The following is a 23009-nucleotide window of genomic DNA, read 5'->3' on the forward strand; positions in this document are numbered from 1 at the left end:
TGTGCTTTAGACCAGTATTCACAGTTCACAGACGTCTGCAGTTTGATGAACGTGCGTTGTTAGATGTGTTCAGATAGACAAAAGATAATTTGACGCATTAAGGAAAAGCAGATGCATCAAAAGCCCTCACGGCTTCTTCGAGAAAGAGGGTGTATGAGCTTGTTGGGTGGTCAGTGAACCAGCAGTGTTTTGGAAGGGGTCAGGGAAGGGCCCTTAGCAATAACTGTCCTTTTGGTATTCTCCAGGTTCTCACACCTTCATATCCCACGTCTGTCGCCTAGAGGTATCCTGACCACTAAATGTCTCGTGTTACTTCGATCATCCCTACCTCGCCAGCACTTCTTCCTGTGTGACATTTGTTCTTTCTCTAAACACCCAGAGAGAGTAGACCCAGAGGCTGTGTTTGGGCACCGGCTCTTAACCCAAGGGAGATCCCAATTATGTCTTGGAATCCTGAACACTGGTTGCTTTCCAATGGTGCCCATCCCAGAACCTATTGGCACATATGAAAAGAAACTAGCAGCCCTATTACCCACTTCCTCAAACAGGTGGGCTAATAGTCCTACTATTAAGGTAGAAAACGTGGAACCCATCGTATCCATCAGTTTCCCGTGCCCAGGACTGGAGTTACCAAGCTTGGAATTGGATCTTGGTGCACTGTATGCCCCCTTTAAGTTCCTTCGCCTGGTCCATGAGTCTTTACATGGAAGTGGCCCACGTTATTTGCAGAACAAGCTCCTGCCCTAAATTCCAGCCCAGTCTTGGATCTAGTAAGCAGCCGCTACTTTGGCGCATTCGTACTGCCAGGCATGCGGGGCACTCTTTTTCTTATCTGGCCCCTCGACATTGGAATCCACTACCACTACATCTACGCTCCTGCCTTGAACTAGTTTTATTGAAAAAAATTCCCAAAAGCTTGGCTTATTAACCTTTAATATTTGTTAATTTTATTTTCTTACCTGTGTGGGGCTCACCAGCACCGAGAGACCCCCTCGGGGGTGATTTGTGTGCTTATTAAATACAGATATCATTACATAACTGTGTGAGTCTGGGACGAGCCCTGGCACTGGAGCGATTGCCTTGGTAAGGAGCAAACAATAGATAACTGGCCAAAAGCCCTGTCTGTTTTGCTTTGTTGTGTTGGTGGCAGAGATGGTAATGAGTGTTCATGCATTGCTCAACCTGTGTCTTGATACGCTCTAACAGAACTTGTCTGTTTTAGCCGGAAGTTTGCCTTGTTCGATGAGCAACACCGTGAGGAGATGAGAAAAGAAAGACGACGAATTCAAGAACAGCTTCGGAGACTAAAACGTAATCAAGAAAAGGAAAAACTGAAGGGTCCTCCAGAAAAGAAACCCAAAAAAATGAAGGAGCGACCAGACCTTAAGGTAAATCAATCATTAAGAGATTTGATTCTAGAATATTCTGTTTTATTCCTACAAGTTAACAAAGTGTGAAGAACACACCAGCAAGCATGCCACCTTTTTCATAACTGTTCATGCTGTACGAGACACCCTTTGTTACCGCTTTACCAAGTTTATATGACCTCTAACTCCTCCCATTCCATCATAAATTTACCTCTATTTATTGTGGATGTTCTATTATCGGTTTAAGTGAATTTGTTATCGGGACAATTTTTAAACATTGGCAGATTGTAATTGTAGGAAGCGGGCTCTGTATATACTATACCAAAGTAAGCTGTAGTGTGCACAGAGTCCAGTGAATCTCCCAGACGAACATTACTGGAACTAGAGGGCGTTGACAAGTGTATTACACTATGAGGTCGCACAACCACACCATATAATGCACCCAATTTCCTCACAGGAGAGGAACAAGTTTGCCTACTGCTAGGTGAGCAGTTTGATTTAGAACTCTGTTTGGAAGATACTGACTGGGTTGTTCAGGCAAAAGGGCTGTGAGCCGACAGATGGGCTGTTGAGGTTGGTAATAGACGGATGGTTAGTCACAGCACTGGTGAGAGATGGTGATTTGCATGAGACGTAGAATGTATGATCCTGGTCGATTGAATTACTCCTGGTAGCAAGGAACACATCCACCTTTGCTGGCGCTCATACTGGTAGAACAATGTCCTTACATAGTTCTTTTTTGTTTGAGAGTACTGTCCTCTAAGCTGCGGGTTCCCCAAGGACCACAGAGCATGCTTGTTGATGGTACTATATGTCTGACACTCCACTCCTCTAGCCGTGAAACTATATTTTCAGCAACCTCCAGTCTTCTTTATTGAGTGTTTACACAATGTCTTATAGAACTACAAGGAAAGTACCCTTGCATGGATCTCTGTATATGTCACTGTTAATAGAAATCCCAAGACAGTCTAGGAGAATACTCCAGCTATGCAGGATGAGCTTTATAATGAGACTGAAAAGAGACTTGTAAGCATATCTGATGCAGCCCAGGGAGTCTGATTCAAGGCAACATGTTCAGCAGAGACGAAGGAGTTGCCAGTCACACCAGCAGAAATCCTGCCACAAACACACCAAAGCAGATGACGTCCACTATACATACCCGTGCAGCTCGTGCAGTCTCATGGCTTTACTTAACGGCCCATCTCATTCCTTTCAATTGACCTTTGGTAAGCGTAGACCTGGAAACTGTCTCAAAGATACCCAATAAGGTGCGAAACTGTGAACAGCAACGAAGAGAGCGTTCTGCTCTGATCCCTCCGTTGCCTTGGGGTTTGCTGCCTGTCATGCAGGTTATTCAGGCAGAGGTTGTTGTTTGGTTGTGGGTGCAGCATGATATTGGCTCTTGTAGCTCACTGAAGTCTGGTGACTGAGGTGGTGAAGTTATATTTTTTAATAGATGGGCAGCGCGTGCTATTAGTCTGTATCTGGATAGCGCTGTTACTTAAATGCTTGGACCACAGGTGCTCATTGTTGACTGCAGAACATTTGAGTATTCAATAGGACGATATCTTTACATTAGTAGATATTGTTGACTCGCATTGAATTGTTACTTTATCTTTATGAGTTTGAACTTTCTAACCGTATCTCCATATATTGCATTTACATGTTATTTCTGTCTTTGCAGCTCAAGTGTGGAGCCTGCGGTGCTATTGGGCACATGAGGACCAACAAGTTCTGTCCTCTCTATTACCAAACCAACGCTCCTCCTTCCAACCCTGTCGCAATGACCGAGGAGCAAGAGGAGGAGCTGGAAAAGACCGTGATCCACAACGACAACGAGGAGCTCATCAAAGTCGAAGGCACCAAGATCGTCTTGGGGAAGACGCTCATTGAGAGGTGATGAACGGCACAAAAACATCTGACGAAGTTTGCCAAGTCCCAGCCAATGAGCGAATCACCCGGGTAGTGTCTGGGAGGGTCTTGGACTGTGTGGGAATCCCGTGTGAGATAAAAGTCCACCAAAATAGTGCTAGTAGAAGGCGAGACCATGAGCAGGTAAATTGGCAGTGACTAGTGAGTCTGTAGAATTGAAAGATGTTGATAGTGATGCGGTTTGTAAGGTTCGACCGTGGATGGAATACTGCTCTGCCCTAGAGTTGAAACTTAGGAAACAGTGGTTGGTATCTACGAGTGGACGTACGGTTGGTGACTGGTTTTAGGATGCTTTGCTTGAATGGTACTGGGATTATTTGATTGTGAGCACAGATAGTGATGTGGGTTGTTGCATTGGAAGGTTAAACAGATTGTGGAATATGATTCTGTGCTTGGATATTGAGGAGGGTTATCTGTTAAATTGGAAGCTTCAATTGTGACGGAGGTTGGTTCATAAGATCGTAAACATGGGCAGTAAAAGGCCTGCAAGGATGTAATGTTAAGTAGTGATGGGTTTACATGCTTGTAAGCTTTGTTACTGATATGCTTCCATGTATTGAGCTCTTTTTTGGCTGTAAGTGTATATTTTGGAAGGGCTATGCGAGTCCAAGGTTGAATAGTGAAGGGGTTTCATGATCGCTAGCTGAGACAGAGGCGGTTTATGTGTCTGGATGTCAAACTGTATGAGACCATAAACTCCCCAGAGTGCGTAGTATCAGTGATAGACCAGCTCTTGGTTCATGCTTCATTTCTCCTGTGGTCACACACTGCTTGGTTCTTTTCCTGGATACGAGCTTCATTACTGATGCTGAATTAGTGATGTGATTGCGTGGACGCTGATCGCTTCTCTGTTCCTTTAACCCCAGTGCGGATGAGGTGCGGAGGAAGTCCTTAGTCTTGAAATTCCCCAAGCAGCCACTTCCACCTAAGAAGAAACGGCGAGTTGGGACCACAGTGCACTGTGATTACCTAAACGTGAGTTCAGACCTATTAACATACATGTATGTCCCTTCGTATGCAGAATAATGTTCTACGAACCTGAATACCGTCTGGCTTATGGCTCAGCACTTAATCTCTTGTAGTCGAAGTTCAAATTGCCGGCTCCCATAGCTCAGCACGTCATCATTTTCACTGTTGTATAACACGGCAGCTTCCAGTTGGACTGTATTTTGCCACAGAGGTTAGTTGAGACCGCCTATATACCTTTTTCTGGAAATTACAATTACAAATGTGGTTTTGGTCGTTATAAAGCAGGGGAGGCTAGACCTAGAGAAGAACCAATACACAACACAGTTTGCCTTGTCTGTTTGATTTAACACTAATTCTCAAATCAGTGTCAAAAAGTTCATTGTTTTGTGTTAGGGAATCACAGCCACGTCTTGATTGAAACAATAAGTAATATTTTGCCTAATATCCATTCGTCCAAAATCTTCACTCTGCCTTAAATCCTGTGTCTTCTCTCCCCATACCAAATCCTCCACCTCTGTCTGTTTTTGGGGGATTCATTGAACCTCAGATTCTGGACTTCTTTCTGGCTTTTGCCAACTGTCCTTTCTCTTTCCTTACAGCGGCCTCATAAGTCCATTCACCGGCGACGTACGGATCCTATGGTCACTCTGTCTTCAACGCTGGAGTCCATCATCAACGACTTGAGAGACATGCCCAATGTAAGAGTGCTTTGATGATCTCGCATGAGAGGAATGTAAAGGTGCAGCGATCCGTGAGGGCTGTAAATGTAAAGGTGCTGCGATCCTTGAGGAGTGCGACAGAAATGTAAAGGTGCTGCGATCCTTGAGGAGTGTGACAGAAATGTAAAGGTGCTGCGATCCTTGAGTGTGATAGAAATGTAAAGGTGCTGCGATCCTGGAGTGTGATAGAAATGTAAAGGTGCTGCGATCCTTGAGTGCGACATAAATGTAAAGGTGCAGCGATCCTGAGTGTGATAGAAATGTAAAGGTGCTGCGATCCTTGAGTGCGACATAAATGTAAAGGTGCTGCGATCCCTGAGTGTGATAGAAATGTAAAGGTGCTGCGATCCTTGAGTGCGACATAAATGTAAAGGTGCTGCGATCCCTGAGTGTGATAGAAATGTAAAAGTGCAGCGATCCTTGAGTGTGACAGAAATGTAAAGGTGCTGCGATCCTTGAGTGCGACATAAATGTAAAGGTGCTGCGATCCCTGAGTGTGATAGAAATGTAAAGGTGCAGCGATCCCTGAGTGTGATAGAAATGTAAAGGTGCAGCGATCCCTGAGTGTGATAGAAATGTAAAGGTGCAGCGATCCCTGAGTGTGATAGAAATGTAAAGGTGCAGCGATCCCTGAGTGTGATAGAAATGTAAAGGTGCAGCAATCCCTGAGTGTGATGTAAAGGTGCTGCGATCCTTGAGTGTGACATAAATGAAAAGGTGCAGCGATCCCTGAGTGTGATAGAAATGTAAAGGTGCTGCGATCCTTGAGGAGTGTGACAGAAATGTAAAGGTGCTGCGATCCTTGAGTGTGACATAAATGAAAAGGTGCAGCGATCCCCGAGTGTGACAGAAATGTAAAGGTGCAGCGATCCTTGAGGAGTGTGATAGAAATGTAAAGGTGCTGCGATCCTTGAGGAGTGTGATAGAAATGTAAAGGTGCTGCGATCTTTGAGTGTGATAGAAATGTAAAGGTGCTGCGATCCCCGAGTGTGATAGAAATGTAAAGGTGCTGCGATCCTTGAGGAGTGTGACCGAAATGTAAAGGTGCAGCGATCCTTGAGTGTGATAGAAATGTAAAGGTGCTGCGATCCCTGAGTGTGACAGAAATGTAAAGGTGCTGCGATCCTTGTGGAGTGTGACCGAAATGTAAAGGTGCAGCGATCCCTGAGTGTGATAGAAATGTAAAGGTGCTGCGATCCTTGAGGAGTGTGACCGAAATGTAAAGGTGCAGCGATCCCTGAGTGTGATAGAAATGTAAAGGTGCAGCGATCCCTGAGTGTGATAGAAATGTAAAGGTGCTGCGATCCTTGAGTGTGACAGAAATGTAAAGGTTCTGCGATCCTTGAGGAGTGTGACCAAAATGTAAAGGTGCAGCGATCCATGAGTGTGATAGAAATGTAAAGGTTCTGCGATCCTTGAGGAGTGTGACCGAAATGTAAAGGTGCAGCGATCCCGGAGTGTGATAGAAATGTAAAGGTTCTGCGATCCTTGAGGAGTGTGACCGAAATGTAAAGGTGCAGCGATCCCGGAGTGTGATAGAAATGTAAAGGTGCTGCGATCCTTGAGTGTGACAGAAATGTAAAGGTTCTGCGATCCTTGAGGAGTGTGACCGAAATGTAAAGGTGCAGCGATCCCGGAGTGTGATAGATATGTAAAGGTGCAGCGATCCCGGAGTGTGATAGATATGTAAAGGTGCTGCGATCCTTGAGTGTGACAGAAATGTAAAGGTGCAGCGATCCTTGAGGAGTGTGACCGAAATGTAAAGGTGCTGCGATCCCTGAGTGTGATAGAAATGTAAAGGTGCAGCGATCATTGAGGGCTGTAAATGTAAAGGTGCACTAATCCTTGAGGAGTGTGATTGAAATGTAAAGGTGCTGCGATCCTGTTGCTGTGCAACCTGTGACCAGTGAGCTGCAGTTGGAAATTATTCTAATGTTTATGATTCCATTGAAGGTCCTGCAATGCAGAAGCAGGACTACAAGTAAGCAACAAATCTATATTCATTAAGATTGAATATAATTCAGTCACATCGGGACTGAGTGGCACTGGGATGGGAGGTGCCCCTTACTCCACTGGCTCTTCTCCACGGGGTGATGGAAGGAATGGACGGCTCCCGAGCAGGAAGTAACTACATTTTGGTTATTCTCAGGATTTTGAAAGAATATCTTTAGATTTCAAAACTCCATACGTAGTAATTTTTTGGAAGAAAATTGTCAGTTATCCTATGGAGGAAAAACAAGTTAACAGCTCTCAGGTAAGTAATCGACTGTGGGAGTTAAGGTTCTGGAGTTAGACTCGGGGGTCCCCCAGGGTCATTGATGCACTGTTATTGCACCCTCAGCGGCACTAGGGCGGCCGGGTGCAGAGTGTTGAGGCCCAATGTTACTCAAAGGGGGATAGGGGGCCTATGGTTGGTGGCTGCTGGTAAGCAGGCCACTGAGTTGTGGGAGCAAAGCTCCTAGGGTTAAGGTCTGGGCAAATTGGAATTTGAATTTGAATTTAAAAACATTTCTATAGCGCACTTTTACCATGCGGTTTCTTGGCGCTGTTAGATTGTGAGAAGCAGGCAGGAGCAGAGGGGAATTTAAGCATTGTAGGCTCGGGGAAAAAGAAAAGTTTTAAGACCCTTCCGGAACTCAATGTAGGAAGATGACATACGGAGTTCCGGGGGGAGGGAGTTCCAAAATGCTGGAGCAAGCACTGCAAATAGTCAGGTCCCTAGAAGTTGGTCGAGTTTCAGGGGGCATCTCTGTTGTGCATTTTACAAATTGGGTAACAAAGTAGCACAAAAGGTGCACCCTCAGTGGCACTGGGGTGGCCGGGTGCAGAGTGCTGTTTCGACGTCCGGCGCCCTGTTGTTTTCTATGGAGAACCTCCGGTTTGCAAAAGCACTGCTGGCAGGGAGGGAGACAAAGGACTTCTGGGTGCAACCACCACTAGGAGAGGTAAGTTGGGAAGTTAAGGGTTGGTTAGGCACCGTTGGTTTGGGCACACAAGGCCGTGTGGCATCGGGTGCAGGGGTGGCTTTTGGGGTTGGATCTTCTTACCAGCTCTGGGTCGCGGTCAGGGGGGGCCTTCTGGATTTAGGCTGCAGGCGTCGGCTAGAGGCTTCAGGCAGGTCAGCGGTCTCCGGATCTCGGGTCAGGATCGCCGGGGTGACGACCTCATGGTGTTTTTCCACTCTAGCTCGGTCCGGGTTCGGCGGGTACAGAGTGGGCTGGATTCGTGGTCTCTGGCTGCTGCCAAAGGTTGCATTTGAACAAATCTGGTGTTCACGGGAGAAGCAGTCTTTGGAAGTGAAGTCAGGGAGGTCCTCTGGGGTTTTTGAGGTAGCTGGCTGCAGGACACACCGTGATTTCCCAGGAGCAGGTTCGAGGGGAGACAGGCCGGTAGGGCTGGGGCCAAGTCAGTGGGCGTCTTCCTCTTGTTAGCTGGCTTCACAGCTGTTCGGCCCTTCTTGTTTTCTTCTTTTTGTCAGGCTGGTTCTGAGGAAGCAAGGTTCGGGGTGCCCCTAAATACTAGCTTTAGGGGCGTTACAGGTAGGTAAGGGCAGGGTCCAATGGGTCTCTTCCCTGGGGTGGGTACACCCCCTATCGTGCCACCCTCCAGTGAGAGGGGGCAGGAGCCTGTCCCTGGTTGGCTAGGTCCCTCCTCCACAAGATAGCGCGGGCTGAGTTGTGCTTCATCTCGCCTCCCCCACCTGAGGGGTGGAGTTGGCAGAGGTGGGCACACCTCTTTCCCTCATGTGTTTTTCCCACTAGTTCTCCCACCTAAAGTGGGGGTAGAACCAGTGGGAACCAGTTGCTGAAAGCAGCAAATGTTCTTCGTGAACCCTGCCCATCCTGGGAGAGGAGGCTTGGCACCTCGTCCCAGAATGTGCATTGTTTCAGGCCCCCGAGAGCAGCTGGCTCTCAACACAGGGGTCCAGAAACATGTCTGTTTGTGGCAGCCTAAGCAGCCACTCAGTCAGGTCCCTAGAAGTTGGTCGAGTTTCAGGGGGCATCTCTGTTGTGCATTTTACATTAAGTCCGACACTGGCATCAGTGTGGGTTTAATGTGCTGAGAAGTTTGATACCAAACTTCCCAGTCTTAAGTGTAATGTGAAGGTACAGGACCTCTAAGGGAGGAACTTATTGTGCCACCCTTAGAGGTCCTGTACCTTCACACTCACACACTGCCTTTGCAGGCTGCGTGTTTTGGTGCAGTGAGAAAGGGAGGAGTGCTGACCACTGCCAACCCCACCCCTCAGGTGGGGGAGGCGAGGTGAAGCACAACTCTGTCCCTGCCTTCTTGCAAATGGGGAGACCCAGCCAACCAGAGTGAGGCATATACCCCCCTCCCACTGGAGGGTGGCATATTAGGGGGTGTACCCCCTCCCCAGGAAGGACCCATTACTTGCCCGTAACGCCCCTAAATCTAGTATTTCCGTTTTGGGTGCGAGAACCGGCAGGAAAACCTATCCAGGAAGGAAGGTGTGCCCTCTTTTGCCAACCCTACCCCTCAGTTGGGGGGAGGCGAGGTAAAACACAAATCTCAGTCCCCACTATCTTGTAGATGGGGGGACCACGCCAATAAGGAAGATGCTTATGCCTCCTTCCACTGAAGGGTGGTTACTGGAGGGGGTAGACACCACAGGGAGGGGACCCATTCAATCTGTACACCACTGTAACACCCCTAAATCTAGTATTTAAGGGCACCCCTGAACCTTGCGTCTTCGGATTCGTCGTTACAAGAAAAAGGACCGAAGAGCCGTGCTGCAAAAGAGGAGAACAACAACAGCTGCTTTGGCCCCAGCCGTACCAGCCTGTCTCCTGCTCGGAACCCCTGCGAGCTGAACCCGGCATGTCCTGTAGCCAGCAGCGTTCAAGCACTCAGGGGACCTTCCCTGCCTTCTCAAAGAACTCCTACCTCCTGTGGACACCTGATTTGTCCAACACCAACCCAAGCCGGCCTCCCCGAGTCAGAGTGGCCCAACAACCCAGCAAGGTACACCACGGTGATCCGGACCTGAGTGTCCGCATTGGACGACCTCCACCAACCTTCTCCTCCACGCCTGCAGCCTCATCCTGAAGGGTCCCCCCGACCAGAACCGGTGAGAAGAATCCCACTCGAAAAGACACCCCTGCACCCGCAGCTCCTGAGTCCTGAGGTGCCCAACCGATGGTGTCCTAGTGTCCAGCAACTCTTTAATTTCCCCCTCCAGTCGTTGGCTCCCTTCAATCAGTCTTCTGGCTCCAGCCTGCAGTCCTTTTTCACGACCGACATCCTCCATTGGAAAGCATTGGGCTCCTGACACCCCCTGAGCACCTTGCACCCGGCCTCCCCTGCGCCGCTGGTGGTGTGGACTTGGTGCAAACCTGGGACCCCCTTTGCCCTGACCTTAACCCTAGGAGGTTGACTCCTGAGTACAGGTGGCCTGCCCTTGAGCAGTCCTCAACCAAGGTGCTCCTTAGCCCCTTTGGCTGACATTGGCACCCTGCACCCAGCCGCCCTAGTGCTGCCTCTTGAGTGCCAACGTGAACCTTGGTTCTACCTCCCAAAACTCCAGTTCCAAAACCATTTCACTCACGTGTAGCTTAACACTTTTTACCCATTGAACTTAGTGGTGGATTCTCTCTGGAAAATCTTTTTTAAGTGTTGAACTGTTTTGTATTGCACAAAAGGTAACCTATTGCTTGCACAAGAACTAACCTGCTTTCAAATGTCCTGTGTGGTGTAAACTGTTAGGAGTGTGTTTCGTATAAATATAGAACAGTAGCCTGAAATTAATTACAAGCATTTTTGAACAGTTTACAAATCGTTTTCTGAACTGTAAAAATAATCTGAATGTTCCTACAAATCCAGTACTCACTGTATTACTGAAAATCACACTTTATGAAGAGTTTAACTTATCTGCTAATAAGTAAATCGTGGTCCTAAAAATAAAATTACAAAGTCACTTTTCATACAAACCATTGGTCTGGATTCAGTCTTTCAATTTGTGACATCAGTTCTTGCCTGTGTGTGTACAATAAATGATTAACACTACTCTATGATAAAGTTTTACTGCTCAACCCCTCTACCATAAAAGAGAGTAAGGTGCTATCTACTTCAGCCTCTGCTATACCTCCGGGGATCCACTGGGCTCTGTGCACACTATACCTCGCTTTGGTATATTGTATACAGAGCCTGCTTCCTACAGTGAGGTATTATCTACTTCAGCCTCTGCTATACCTCTGGGGATCCCCTAGACTCTGTGCACACTGTACCTCACTTTGGTATATTGTATACAGAGCCTGCTTCCTACAGTGAGGTATTATCTACTTCAGCCTCTGCTATACCTCTGGGGATCCACTGGACACGGTGCACACTATACCTTACTTTGGTATAGTATATACAGAGCCAGCTTCTTACAGTGAGGTATTATCTACTTCAGCCTCTGCTACACCTCTGGGCATCCACTGGGCTCTGTGCACACTATACCTTACTTTGATATAGTATATACAGAGCCTGCTTCCTACAGTGAGGTATTATCTACTTCAGCCTCTGCTATACCTCTGGGGATCCACTTGACTCGGTGCACACTATACCTCTGGGGATCCCCTGGACTCGATGCACACTATACCTTACTTTGATATAGTATATACAGAGCCAGCTTCCTACAGTGAGGTATTATCTACTTCAGCCTCTGCTATACCTCTGGGGATCCACTGGACTCTGTGCACACTATACCTTACTTTGGTGTACTATATACAGAGCCAGCTTCCTACAGTGAGGTATTATCTACTTAAGCCTCTTGGGTCCATGGGACTCTGTGCACACTAGACCGTACTTTGTTATAGTGTATACAGAGCCAGATTCCTACAGTGAGGTATTATCTACTTCAGCCTCCGCTATACCTCTGGTGATCCACTGGACTCGGTGCACACTATACCTCACTTTGGTACAGTATATACAGAGCCAGCTTCCTACAATGAGGTATTATCTACTTAAGCCTCTCTAAGCCTCTGGGGTCCATGGGACTCTGTGCACACTATACCTTACTTTGGTGTAGTATATACAGAGCCAGCTTCCTACTGTGAGGTATTATCCACTTCAGCCTCTGCTATACCTCTGGGGATCCACTGGACTCTGTGCACACTATACCTTACTTTGGTGTAGTATATACAGAGCCAGCTTCCTACTGTGAGGTATTATCCACTTCAGCCTCTGCTATACCTCTGGGGATCCACTGGACTCTGTGCACATTATACCTCACTTTGGTATAGTATATACAGAGCCAGCTTCCTACAGTGAGGTATTATCTACTTAAGCCTCTGTAAGCCTCTGGGGATCCACTGGACTCTGTGCACACTATACCTTACTTTGGTGTACCATATACAGAGCCAGCTTCCTACAGTGAGGTATTATCTACTTCAGCCTCTGCTATACCTCTGGGGATCCACGGGACTCTGTGCACACTATACCTTACTATGGTTTAGTATATACAGAGCCAGCTTCCTATATATACAGAGCCTGCTTCCTACAGTGAGGTATTATCTACTTCAGCCTCTGCTATACCTCTGGGGATCCACTGGACTCTGTGCACACTATACCTCACTTTGGTACAATATATACAGAGCCAGCTTCCTACAGTGAGGTATTATCTACTTTAGCCTCTGCTACACCTCTGGGGTCCTCTGGACTCGGTGCACACTATACCTCACTTTGGTATAGTATATACAGAGACATCTTCCTCCAGAGAGGTATTATCTTCTTCAGCCTCTGCTATGCCTCTGGGGCTCCACTGGACTCTGTGCACACTATACCTCACTTTGATATAGTATATACAGAGCCTGCTTCCTACAGTGAGGTATTATCTACTTCAGCCTCTGCTATACCTCTGGGGATCCCTTGGACTCTGTGCACACTATACCTCACTTTGATATAGTATATACAGAGCCTGCTTCCTACAGTGAGGTATTATCTACTTCAGCCTCTGCTATACCTCTGGGGATCCCTTGGACTCTGTGCACACTATACCTCACTTTGGTATAGTATATACAGAGCCTGCTTCCTACAGTGAGGTATTATCTACTTCAGCCTCTGCTATACCTCTGGGGATCCCTTGGACTCTGTGCACACTATACCTCACTTTGATATAGTATATAAAGCGCCAGCTTCCTACAGTTGGGGTATTATCTACTTCAGCCTCTGCTATACCTCTGGGCATCCACTGGACTCTGTGCACACTATACCTTACTTTGGTATAGTATATGCAGAGCCTGCTTCCTACAGTGAGGTATTGTCTACTTCAGCCTCTGCTACACCTCTGGGGATCCCTTGGACTCTGTGCACACTATACCTCACTTTGGTATAGTATATACAGAGCCAGCTTCATACAGTGAGGTATTATCTACTTCAGCCTCTGCTACACTTCTGGGGTCCACTGGAGTCTGCACACTATACTTTACTTTGGTATAGTATATACAGAGCCAGCTTCCTACAGTGAGGTATTATCTACTTCAGCCTCTGCTATACCTCTGGGGATCCCTTGGACTCTGTGCACACTATACCTCACTTTGGTATAGTATATACGGAGCCAGCTTCTTACAGCGAGGTATTATCTACTTCAGCCTCTGCTATACCTCTGGGGATCCACTGGACTCAGTGCGCACTATACCTCGCTTCGGTATATTGTATACAGAGCCAGATTCCCACAGTTCTATAACGGCAGCATTATGAAAGGCCTCTAGTCGATGTGACCACATAGGACTAGTATAGCGAGACTCAAGTAAATCTCGTCTGTTGGGAATCGTTTAGCATATGTTCTATACGAGGAACAGAATAGAGCTTTATTGGGTGTCGTAGGAGGCCTCTAGTAAATGTTGCAAAGTTGGAACGCTATGTAATAGTAACTGTAAAGAGGACCTCGGTGGAGGTTATATGGTAGGAATAGCATATAAGATCTTTAATAGATGTGCTATTAAAGCAGTTGTGCATTGAGCTTGTAGGTGTGCTGTGCCATGCTTGTACCCGTGGCTGAACATGATGGGGATGATAAAAATGTTCAGTGTTTTGCATTGCAGACTTTATAGACTCAATATAGCGTATTTTTTTAGCATGTTGAATGTCCTAACATATTTTTTAATATTTCTTAATATGACCTGCTTTCTCCGCAAGTGAAATTTGTTTCCATTTGCTTGTTGTAGACGTATCCCTTTCACACACCAGTGAACGGCAAAGTTGTGAAGGATTACTACAAGATCGTCCTTCGCCCCATGGACTTGCAGACCCTACGTGAGAATGTACGCCGTCGCATGTACCCTTCCCGCGAGGAGTTCCGTGAGCAGGTTGAGCTTATTTTGAAGAACAGCATTACCTACAACGGTACGAACCAAAGGGGAACTCCTCTACCCGTCTTCATGCCTACATCGCAGTGCATGTAGTATCTCTTCTCCTTCTAGTACCCAATCTTATACAATAATTCAGGGTTTCCACTTAGAGGTTCTTGTCGTTCTTGTTTCCCCTACCGCCACAACTTTTGTGGTCTGTGACTAGACCCCATCTCCACCGCAAACCTCCTACTGGTATACCCTAGCATTATCAATAGTTATTGTTACTTCTCCCTTCTACAACACAAACACTCTTGTCTCTTTATGCACACATTTGCATATCTGGACGTACTCTTCCAACTCCACCTTTTGTAATGGACAACAGTATTTCTGATGCATACTTATGGTTAGAACACAATGGATCTTGAGGTTTTTTTCATATCCTTGCTCCCACATGCTGCTAAGTGGTGTTGTGCCTTTCACGTTGGCTCCAGACCACCCCAGAAATGAGGGAGTAGGCCACGTATAAGTACCACACCCTGCACACAGGTGTCAGTTCCTCTCTATAAATGCCTTCCGGCGTAGATCCCGAGCTCTGCTGCTGAGATTGACAGTTTTCTGACTATGTTCAAAACAAACAGTCCGAACAGCAGTTTCTGAGCCGTGCCACAACTGCAGCAACCATGTGTCGACCTTTGTGCTTGAAGTCCTGCTCCAGGTCCAAGTCCAAACGCAAGCATAAAAAAGGGACGTAGGACTCAACCCCATCCTGCCACTGTGACTTCAAGGAGAAAGCATTAGGGCGTAACAATGTAAGTCGTACTCCTTCGAGGTGACCTGCCATGAAAACGATTACTCAGCTGTGAAGCGTCTGAGTTTCCCGGGCCACTGTCAACCCAGCAGCAAATAGCAGCTTTCAAAGAGGTCGTACTGCAAACTTTCAGTGCACTCCCAGCTCCTTTGGGCACGCCCTTGGGCACTATGGAATTGCAGGGTCCTCCAGTTGGGTTACCTCTGGTGGGTCCAACCCTGGCGTAATCTGTCTCCTTGGGACCAATTACCGAGCCCTTACCAACTGTGGTGCAGACTTCCAATCCAGCCCCATGATCCATGCCGTTCTATGCTACCCCGACCTTGCCGGCCCCAAAGGATATTCCAGTGCTTACACCTATGTCTGGTCCCAAACCGGCGTCCTAAGATCAATTGATGGTTACTATGCGATTACAAAGGGTTATGCACCCTGATCCTGATTCTGTGCCTCTATCGTGTCCAAGCCATCACCATAGGCTACATTATCTTTTTGTCTCTGGATCTGATCTTGTACCGTAGCATGGTACAAAGCGGGATGATGATTATGCTGCTGCTGCCACCGCCTCATTACACTTGTGGTGCTGTGTATCTTGGTTAAAAGAACACTGGGCTTGATACCACTCCTCAGACAGCGCTTGATTCGCCACACGGGCCACCAGTGTAAGAGAGTGGCTAATTTTCAATGGTATTGCGGAAGGAAGTTGAGGTGCTGAAATTACAGCTTCCCTCCATTGAGACTAAAACAAATGTTTTGACACATTCTGCAGCCAGTGTCATCAATATCTGTTCCCCTTCTTCCATTTAAGGATGCCCTCACATATACTATGATGGCTTCCTGGTTGAAACCATGTTTTTACCTGCCTGTTCGGAGGGCAGTGGCTAGGTGAATTAGGCTGGTGGCCAGTGACCCGGATTTTCTCACTAAGCACCCTACTCTGGAAAGTCTCAATGCACAGGCCTTGACCAATAAGGTGAATTCGAATTCATTTACGACGACTCCTCTGGATAGAGAATCTAAGAGGATTGTTGCTTTTGATAAACCTGTTTTCTTTGGCCAATCTGTTGCTGCGATTTGAGAACGCAGTACGCCTGCTGTGCTGCTACACACGTGCCTTTTTGGGCATGGCCAACAAGATCTCGCTGACGGTCCTGAAGCAACTGAGGACCTCTTTGGCCCAGATCCATGATGGGCAGAATGCCGCCAGGTATGTTATCCCTGATTGCCTGGGCAGGGTTGTCGCCCTTCATGGACAGGCCTAGATATGGACCACTGCGACCTCCAGTGATGTACAGGCCCTTTGATGGGTTCTCGCCTCTTTAGGGAGAAGAGAGACTCCACTTTGGAGTGCTTTAAAGACAGAAGAGCTAAAGCCTGTTCTTCGGTACTGTTTAGCGTGCCAAGCAATTTCCACAACAGTTGCAAAAGTTTCGGGTCTGTTCCAGAGGGCTGACATACAGACGGAGGCTGCCTACCCACCCGGAGGCTGCCTACCCACCCAGTGCTGCGGTAGACCGTCCAGTTCTTTTGAGGTTCCGGATTTTCAGCCTGGCAGACAGCATGCAGGCCAGTAGTGATGCTAGCCTTTCGACTTCTCCCCTGGTACACCAGCTATGAACCGCTTTAGTTTCCCTTTAGCAGTGCTTGCCCAGCCAGTGTGAAGCAGGATTTAGCGCTCCGCATTTTCTCCCCGGTTGGCAGCCCATCACGTCCAATGTGTCTTACAAATTGTTCAAAAAGGCTTTGCCCTGTCTTTTCTCTCCTCCCTGCCCAATAGCCCTGCACACCAGAATGAATTTCAGAAGAGCATTTGTCCATACTGCTACAGGAGGTACACCTGTTGTTCTCGTAGGGTGCCAGGCTTGGAGGATGGCAGGGTTGTTATTTTCCTGGACATGATGGGGGTGAGGGCTTTTTCTCCACTGCAATGAGTCTGATATTCAGCCTAGGATCTGGATATTTGAGGCTTGATCTGGAATCCCATTGAAGATGGCTCTGATCCTCCTTGTCAGCTGTGCTAGGTGGCACATGTAAGCCCTGCCAGCGCAACCTGCAATCCCAGTGGGCCCAGCAGTAATCCTGCCTTTCCCGCATTATTCAGGTCTCCGAGTAGACCGCCCAAGATCTTCAGTGGTGACTGACCATTCACAGTCTATTCTGTGCAGGCACTCTCACTGCCCTCACACCTCCCTGTACTATGGAATGGAGTCGTTTAACAGCTAAATAAGTCCCAAGTTTGTGATTAGCACACTGTTACCAGCAGTTATTCATGTGCCACCGTGCAAGGGTGGCACACTTATATGCGTCTCTCGTCTGTCACTTCCCTGGTGGTATGGAGCAATGCTACAAAATTCTCCAGAGCTGGTCTTGCTTCTGAGGCATATTCTAAGGCAGGGAATCTGCAGTTACATGGATTGTACACCAGAAAGAGAGCTACAGAACGCAAGTAACTTGTTTTGAGGTCTCGCCTAGCTATTGCGTTTACGCAATCGCTAGGCGAGACTCTAGTAAGAGGGGCATTTCAAAGTGCTCCCAAAAGTGCTAGATAAATAAAATGTGGTGTGTTAACAACACATACATTGGGCAGTCTTTTAAAGGAGTTTCTACGTTACCTGCATTGCTAAATAACATCTCCTGCCTCTAAACATGGAATTCAAAACAAATAATTTAATTCGCCAATGGAACATTGTATAGCGTTACAGGAGAAACAGACATAAGGCGCCACCCTGGCAAACACAGAGGCATCCTGCCTAAATACTCAATTAACATTTTAAACGTGTTAGCGAAAAAATAAAGAAGGAAACAACAACGTACATAGACACCGCCTTCTTAATTGATGTTTCCTGTGACATTCAAACCCCCCAAACCACCGACTGCAGTCTGCCTATTTCTGCCCAGGTGGTGTAAGTTGCTTTAAACGTACAACTTAATGAAAAAGAAATGGAAAAGTGTTACAAGGGAAGCAGGCGTGAGGTGCCACTCGGGCAAAACTAGAGGCATCCGGCCCCATTACTGTATTTACACTCACACTGGCCCTACAGGACACACTTACCCAATGTAACTTTCAAAAACATCTACATATTTGCACAGACACCAGCATCACAACTAAGTTGACTCAAAAAAATTAGAAGTAGGAGCAATCACTCAAAAGCACCTAGCTGTGTTGCGTCACATTCAAAATGCTGCAAAAACACCCTTACAACACACACAAGCATGCAATGGCCACAAATTACATACTGCTGTCGGCCCATTTTGACCTTCTCCAAAGGCAGCTTTTTCACCACACAGCTAATTAAAACATGTGGTGCGTTAACAACACATACATTGCCCATTCTTTTGGGGAATTTCATTGTTACCTACACTACTAGGTAACTTCTCCTGCCTCTAAACATGAGCATATTAACTCACAAACCTTTGCAGCAGCAACGGAACAGTCTATAGCGTTACAGGGGGGGCAGACATGAGGTGCCACTCAGGGGAAACGAGGCATCCTGCATGATTAATCTATTTGCATTTCGGACGTGTTAGCGGGAATAAAGCCACAGGCAAGAGGGAAACACTAACACACATAGACACCGTCTCCATCCTTGAGGTTTCCTGCGACATTCAAAACACCCAAACCCCCTACTGCAGTCTGATTTTTACAGCACATGTGGAGTAAGTTACTTCCAACGTGAAAATAATAAACGCAAAAAAATGCACGCCACAGATTTACACTGCACTAAATGCAACACACACTCCACACAATACCACTCAGCACCACATATTTATATGCTACATAATTACAATGCACACAATACGACAAACCCACAAAACAATAACTCAATGCCATATAATAACACATCACAAAATTACACCGCACTAATTGCAAGATACCCTCTTAATACCAGTAAATGCCACCTACTTACATGTGACAGAATTACCCTACACTCAATGCAACATACAATCCAAATAGCACTCAGTTCCACATAATTAAACTGCGCTCAATGCAACATACACTCCAAAAACAACTCAATGCCACATAATTACACGCAACATAACACTGCGCTCAATGCAACATACACTCCAAATACCACTCAGAGCCACATAATTAGACACAACGTAATTACACTGCACTCAATCCAATATACACTGCAAATCACACTCAGTGCAACATATTTACACGCCACATAATTACACTGCACTCAATGCAACATACACTCCAAATACCACACAGTGCCACATAATTGCACACCACATAATTACACTGCACTAAATGTAACATACACTCCAAATAACACTCAGTGCCACATAATTACACACCACATTGTTACACTTCACTAGAGGCAACATGCACTCCAAATACAACTCAGTGCCACATAATTACATGCCAAATAATTACACTGCACTCAATGCAACATACACTGCAAATGCCACTTACTGCCACATAATTACACGCCACATATTTACACTCCACTGGATTCAATATACACCCCAAATACCACTCAGGGGCACATAATTACTGTTAGACCTGTCAGCCCTTTGGGTGGTCCCTCCTCATCATTATTTATTTTGTCCCACTTTTGCCTCAAACCCTGTTTGAATTTTTCCTTTTTGGGAACCACCAGACTTTTTCGTGTTGCTACAGATTCAGGGAGCCATTTTAGCTACCCCTGAAACTTCTGTCTGAGGGCCTGAAGCACAAAATGGTGGCCACCTATGACATCACCAGCATCCACTGGAACCTACCAGCACCTTCCAGAACCTTCCAGGAGATTCCAGAACTGTGTGACAGTTGGAAACCGTTTAGAATGTTGGGAGGATAAGAGAGGCAGTTGGCAGTTGGAGCTGGCAGTTGGCACCTGACTGGTGAAGAGAGAGGAGCACAACAGTGAAGGAGGAAGGAGTGAAGCAGCAGGGGTGGAAACTTGTGCCTGGAGTGGGGTCCATAAACCCACCCTTGATACTTGTCCCTACTGATGGATCCCAGCCTATAGCCCTGTGTGGGAAGAAGACAGAAGAAACTTATCCTAAGGACCTGGACAGCAGGAACAGGCCTTAGAACCAAGAAAGCAGCAAGATCCTGACCTGGAAACTGGTTTCCCTGGAGTCCGGCGTCGAGTAGCCTGAGACCTGGAGCCCGAGGTGGAGAAGCGGCGCTGACTGAAGTAGCAGACGTCGTACCCGGAGCCGCCTGAGGTCGTGAGAGGGCGCCGACGGAGGTCGTGAGGAATACCAGAGGTCGAGGAGGGAGTGAACCGAGGTCGAGCGAGCGGCGTCATCGGAGGAGTGAAGTCCGCCCTCCGGAGTCGTCGGAGACCGAGGTAGAGGTGAACCGGAGGTCGGGAGTGAGGATCGCACTCCGGAGTCGCCCGGAGCCTGTGAGGAGGAGCACCGGAGGTCGGGGGTGAGGATCGCACCCCGGAGTCGCCGGAAGTCGACATCGAGGCCAGGCCGGCCGACGTCATCGGAGCCGAGAGCGCCATCGGACCGGAGCCGCCCGAAGTCGACATCGTGAAGAGACTGCCCGACGCCGTCGAATCGGAGGTCGAGATCGAACCGAGGCCACCGACATCGGACCGGAACCGCCTGCCGGCGTCGTCAAAGAACTGACATTGTGCCGAGGCCGCCGAGACCGAACCGGAACCGCCTCACGGCGTCGACACGACTCCAGCGGCGTCGGAACATCAGAAAAAGGGCAGTAAGTGGAGTAGAGGGCGCCTAAGGCCCTGTGGAGACCTGAGAGACTGCTCTAAGGGGCTAGGGAGGTGCTGAAACCCACCTGACTGTGCCTGGGGTGAACTGGGACTAACCTAGAGAGGTTGTGTGGAGAGAGAAAGCCAGGGCACTGGTATTCCCCCCTTTGATCTACCTCAGCTTAGGCCTCAGCCTTGTCCCAGCCAGGGAGTAGCCCCCCCCTCAAGCCTTCCACAACCCTACAAGCTGTGCCTGGGCCAAATCAGCCCATAAGAAGTGAAGTGTCATCTGATTATATGAGGGTTGCTGTATACTTTTAATTATTTATTGGGGGTACTGTATTTATTGAGTTTTTACCTATTTATTGCTTCACTATATTTATAGGTCCACAGGACTTGATGGTGTACAATATTTATTGGTACAGTATTTATTGCCTCAAAGTATTTAATTGTCTGTATATATTGCACTTGTATTTATGCCCTGTTATTTATGATCACCCCTATTTATTTCATCAAACAGCCAATATCTATTTGACCTGCACTAATTGAAACTTGTATATTGTGATTGACCTATTTATTTTTCCAATCAGCAACTAAGAGAAAAAGATAAAGAAAGAATATTTTCATAATTTTTACGGTGTAGAGTCGTTTTTGGAACGGATGCACGCATGGTTATTGTATGGGTATATTGTATGCTTAGCACTGCGCCTGTTTCCTGACCACTCGAGCCAAGCTACCACAGTGTGTCCGGAAGACCACCACCACCCTTTCAGAGTGGGAGTGTGGTTTTCCAACATAAATTGGTGTTCAGTGGTGGGATAGAGCTGTGCCTACATATACTCAACAATAACTGTGGGTAGTCCATAGGCCTACACCGGGAGTTTTCTCACAGCGGCCTTCCTAATTGTGGGTTTTTGTTTTTTCCAAATTTACTCTGGTGGTGGGAGGAGGTATTACTAAAGGTACCCCCCTACATTGTTACTGCACAAAACCTGTCCTCTAACCTGAGTGGGCAAGATGGAGTTTGTACTAGAGAATCTAGAAACGTACACTGTGGCCCAACTCAGGGAGTTTTGCCAGCGGGAGGGGGTGTACTGTCCCCCAGGAGCAAAGAAGGGTGCACTCCAAACCAGCTTAAGGGCTTGGGGGGAGGCACGCCGAGAAAGCAAGGCTGAGGAGGAAGACAGGGATGGAGAGCCTGACCCCGAGGGGGCTGAGATGTACCAACCTGAGGTGGGGAACCTGTCAGCAGGGCCCAGGACACTTTCTAGGAAGGGCAGCACTGTCTCTAGCGGGGGCTTATCCAGCGTGGAGTTAGCAGATCGGAGAGAGAAAAGACAGCTCACATGGGATTTAGCAAAGCTGGAGAAGGAGAAGGAGGAACAGAGGTTGGCTCATGAGACGGAGAAGGAGAGGATGGCTCATGAGATAAGACTGAAAGAGATAGAGCTTCAGATCTTAAGAATTGGGGCACCAACTGTTCCTAATGGTGGCAGCAAAGACCAAGAAATCACCAGGGAATCCAAACCTTACCTGCCAAAGGACATAGTAGCTAGCTATGGGGCGGGTGACGACATCGCCAAGTGGCTAGCAGCCTATGAGGTCTCGTTGAGGGCCCATGGGGTTCCAGTGAAGTATTGGGGAGGAGGATTGTATAGGTACATGCCTCCAGCTGGTAGGGATGCTTTATTGGCCCTCGAAGAGGATGAGCAGACCCACTACCCCACCATGAAACTGGCGCTCATCAGAAAGTTTGGACTAACACCTGAAAAGTACAGACAGAAGTTCAGGGGTAGTCACAAACTGGGCACACAGAATTGGGTGGACTTCCTGGACTATGCAAAGAAGGCACTGGAAGGTTGGATTCAGGGCAGTGAAGTAAGGAACTACGAGGAGCTGTTTGACCTAGTACTGAAGGAACACCTACTCGAGAAATGTTTCCCTGAACTGCGGCAACACCTGGTGGATAGCAAGCTGACCAGCCCCCGGAAGCTTGCTGAGGAGGCGGACATTTGGGCTAGTACCCGGGTGTCCACAAGGGGGACTGGAGGGGATACTCAAAAGGCCGGACAGGGCGCCCCCCAGAAGAAAGAAGGAGGGGAAAAGAAAAAGGAGTTCTCCAAAGGCCCCCAAAATAACTTCCAAGGGAAGGGAACAGGATTCACCTCTAAGGCTAACCCACCCAGAAACCCTAATCCTGGCCAGAGTCAGCAGCCAAGGGTTGTCCATTGCTACGAGTGCGGTGG

General features: G+C 47.6%; 1 protein-coding gene across 1 annotated transcript in view; it reads left to right on the top strand.

The window, feature by feature from the left end:
- TAF1 (TATA-box binding protein associated factor 1) overlaps nt 1-23009 on the top strand; it is a 303188-nt gene that overhangs the window by 187305 nt on the left and 92874 nt on the right. The window contains exons 25-29 of the mRNA XM_085608461.1: nt 1223-1388; nt 3052-3263; nt 4166-4274; nt 4868-4966; nt 14158-14335. Coding sequence (XP_085464587.1) covers nt 1223-1388; nt 3052-3263; nt 4166-4274; nt 4868-4966; nt 14158-14335 — 764 coding nt within the window. The remainder of the gene's footprint in view (nt 1-1222; nt 1389-3051; nt 3264-4165; nt 4275-4867; nt 4967-14157; nt 14336-23009) is intronic.

The sequence above is a fragment of the Triturus cristatus genome, chromosome 5_2 (genome assembly GCF_964204655.1).
Source record: "Triturus cristatus chromosome 5_2, aTriCri1.1, whole genome shotgun sequence".
NCBI classification, from domain to species: Eukaryota; Metazoa; Chordata; class Amphibia; order Caudata; family Salamandridae; genus Triturus; species Triturus cristatus.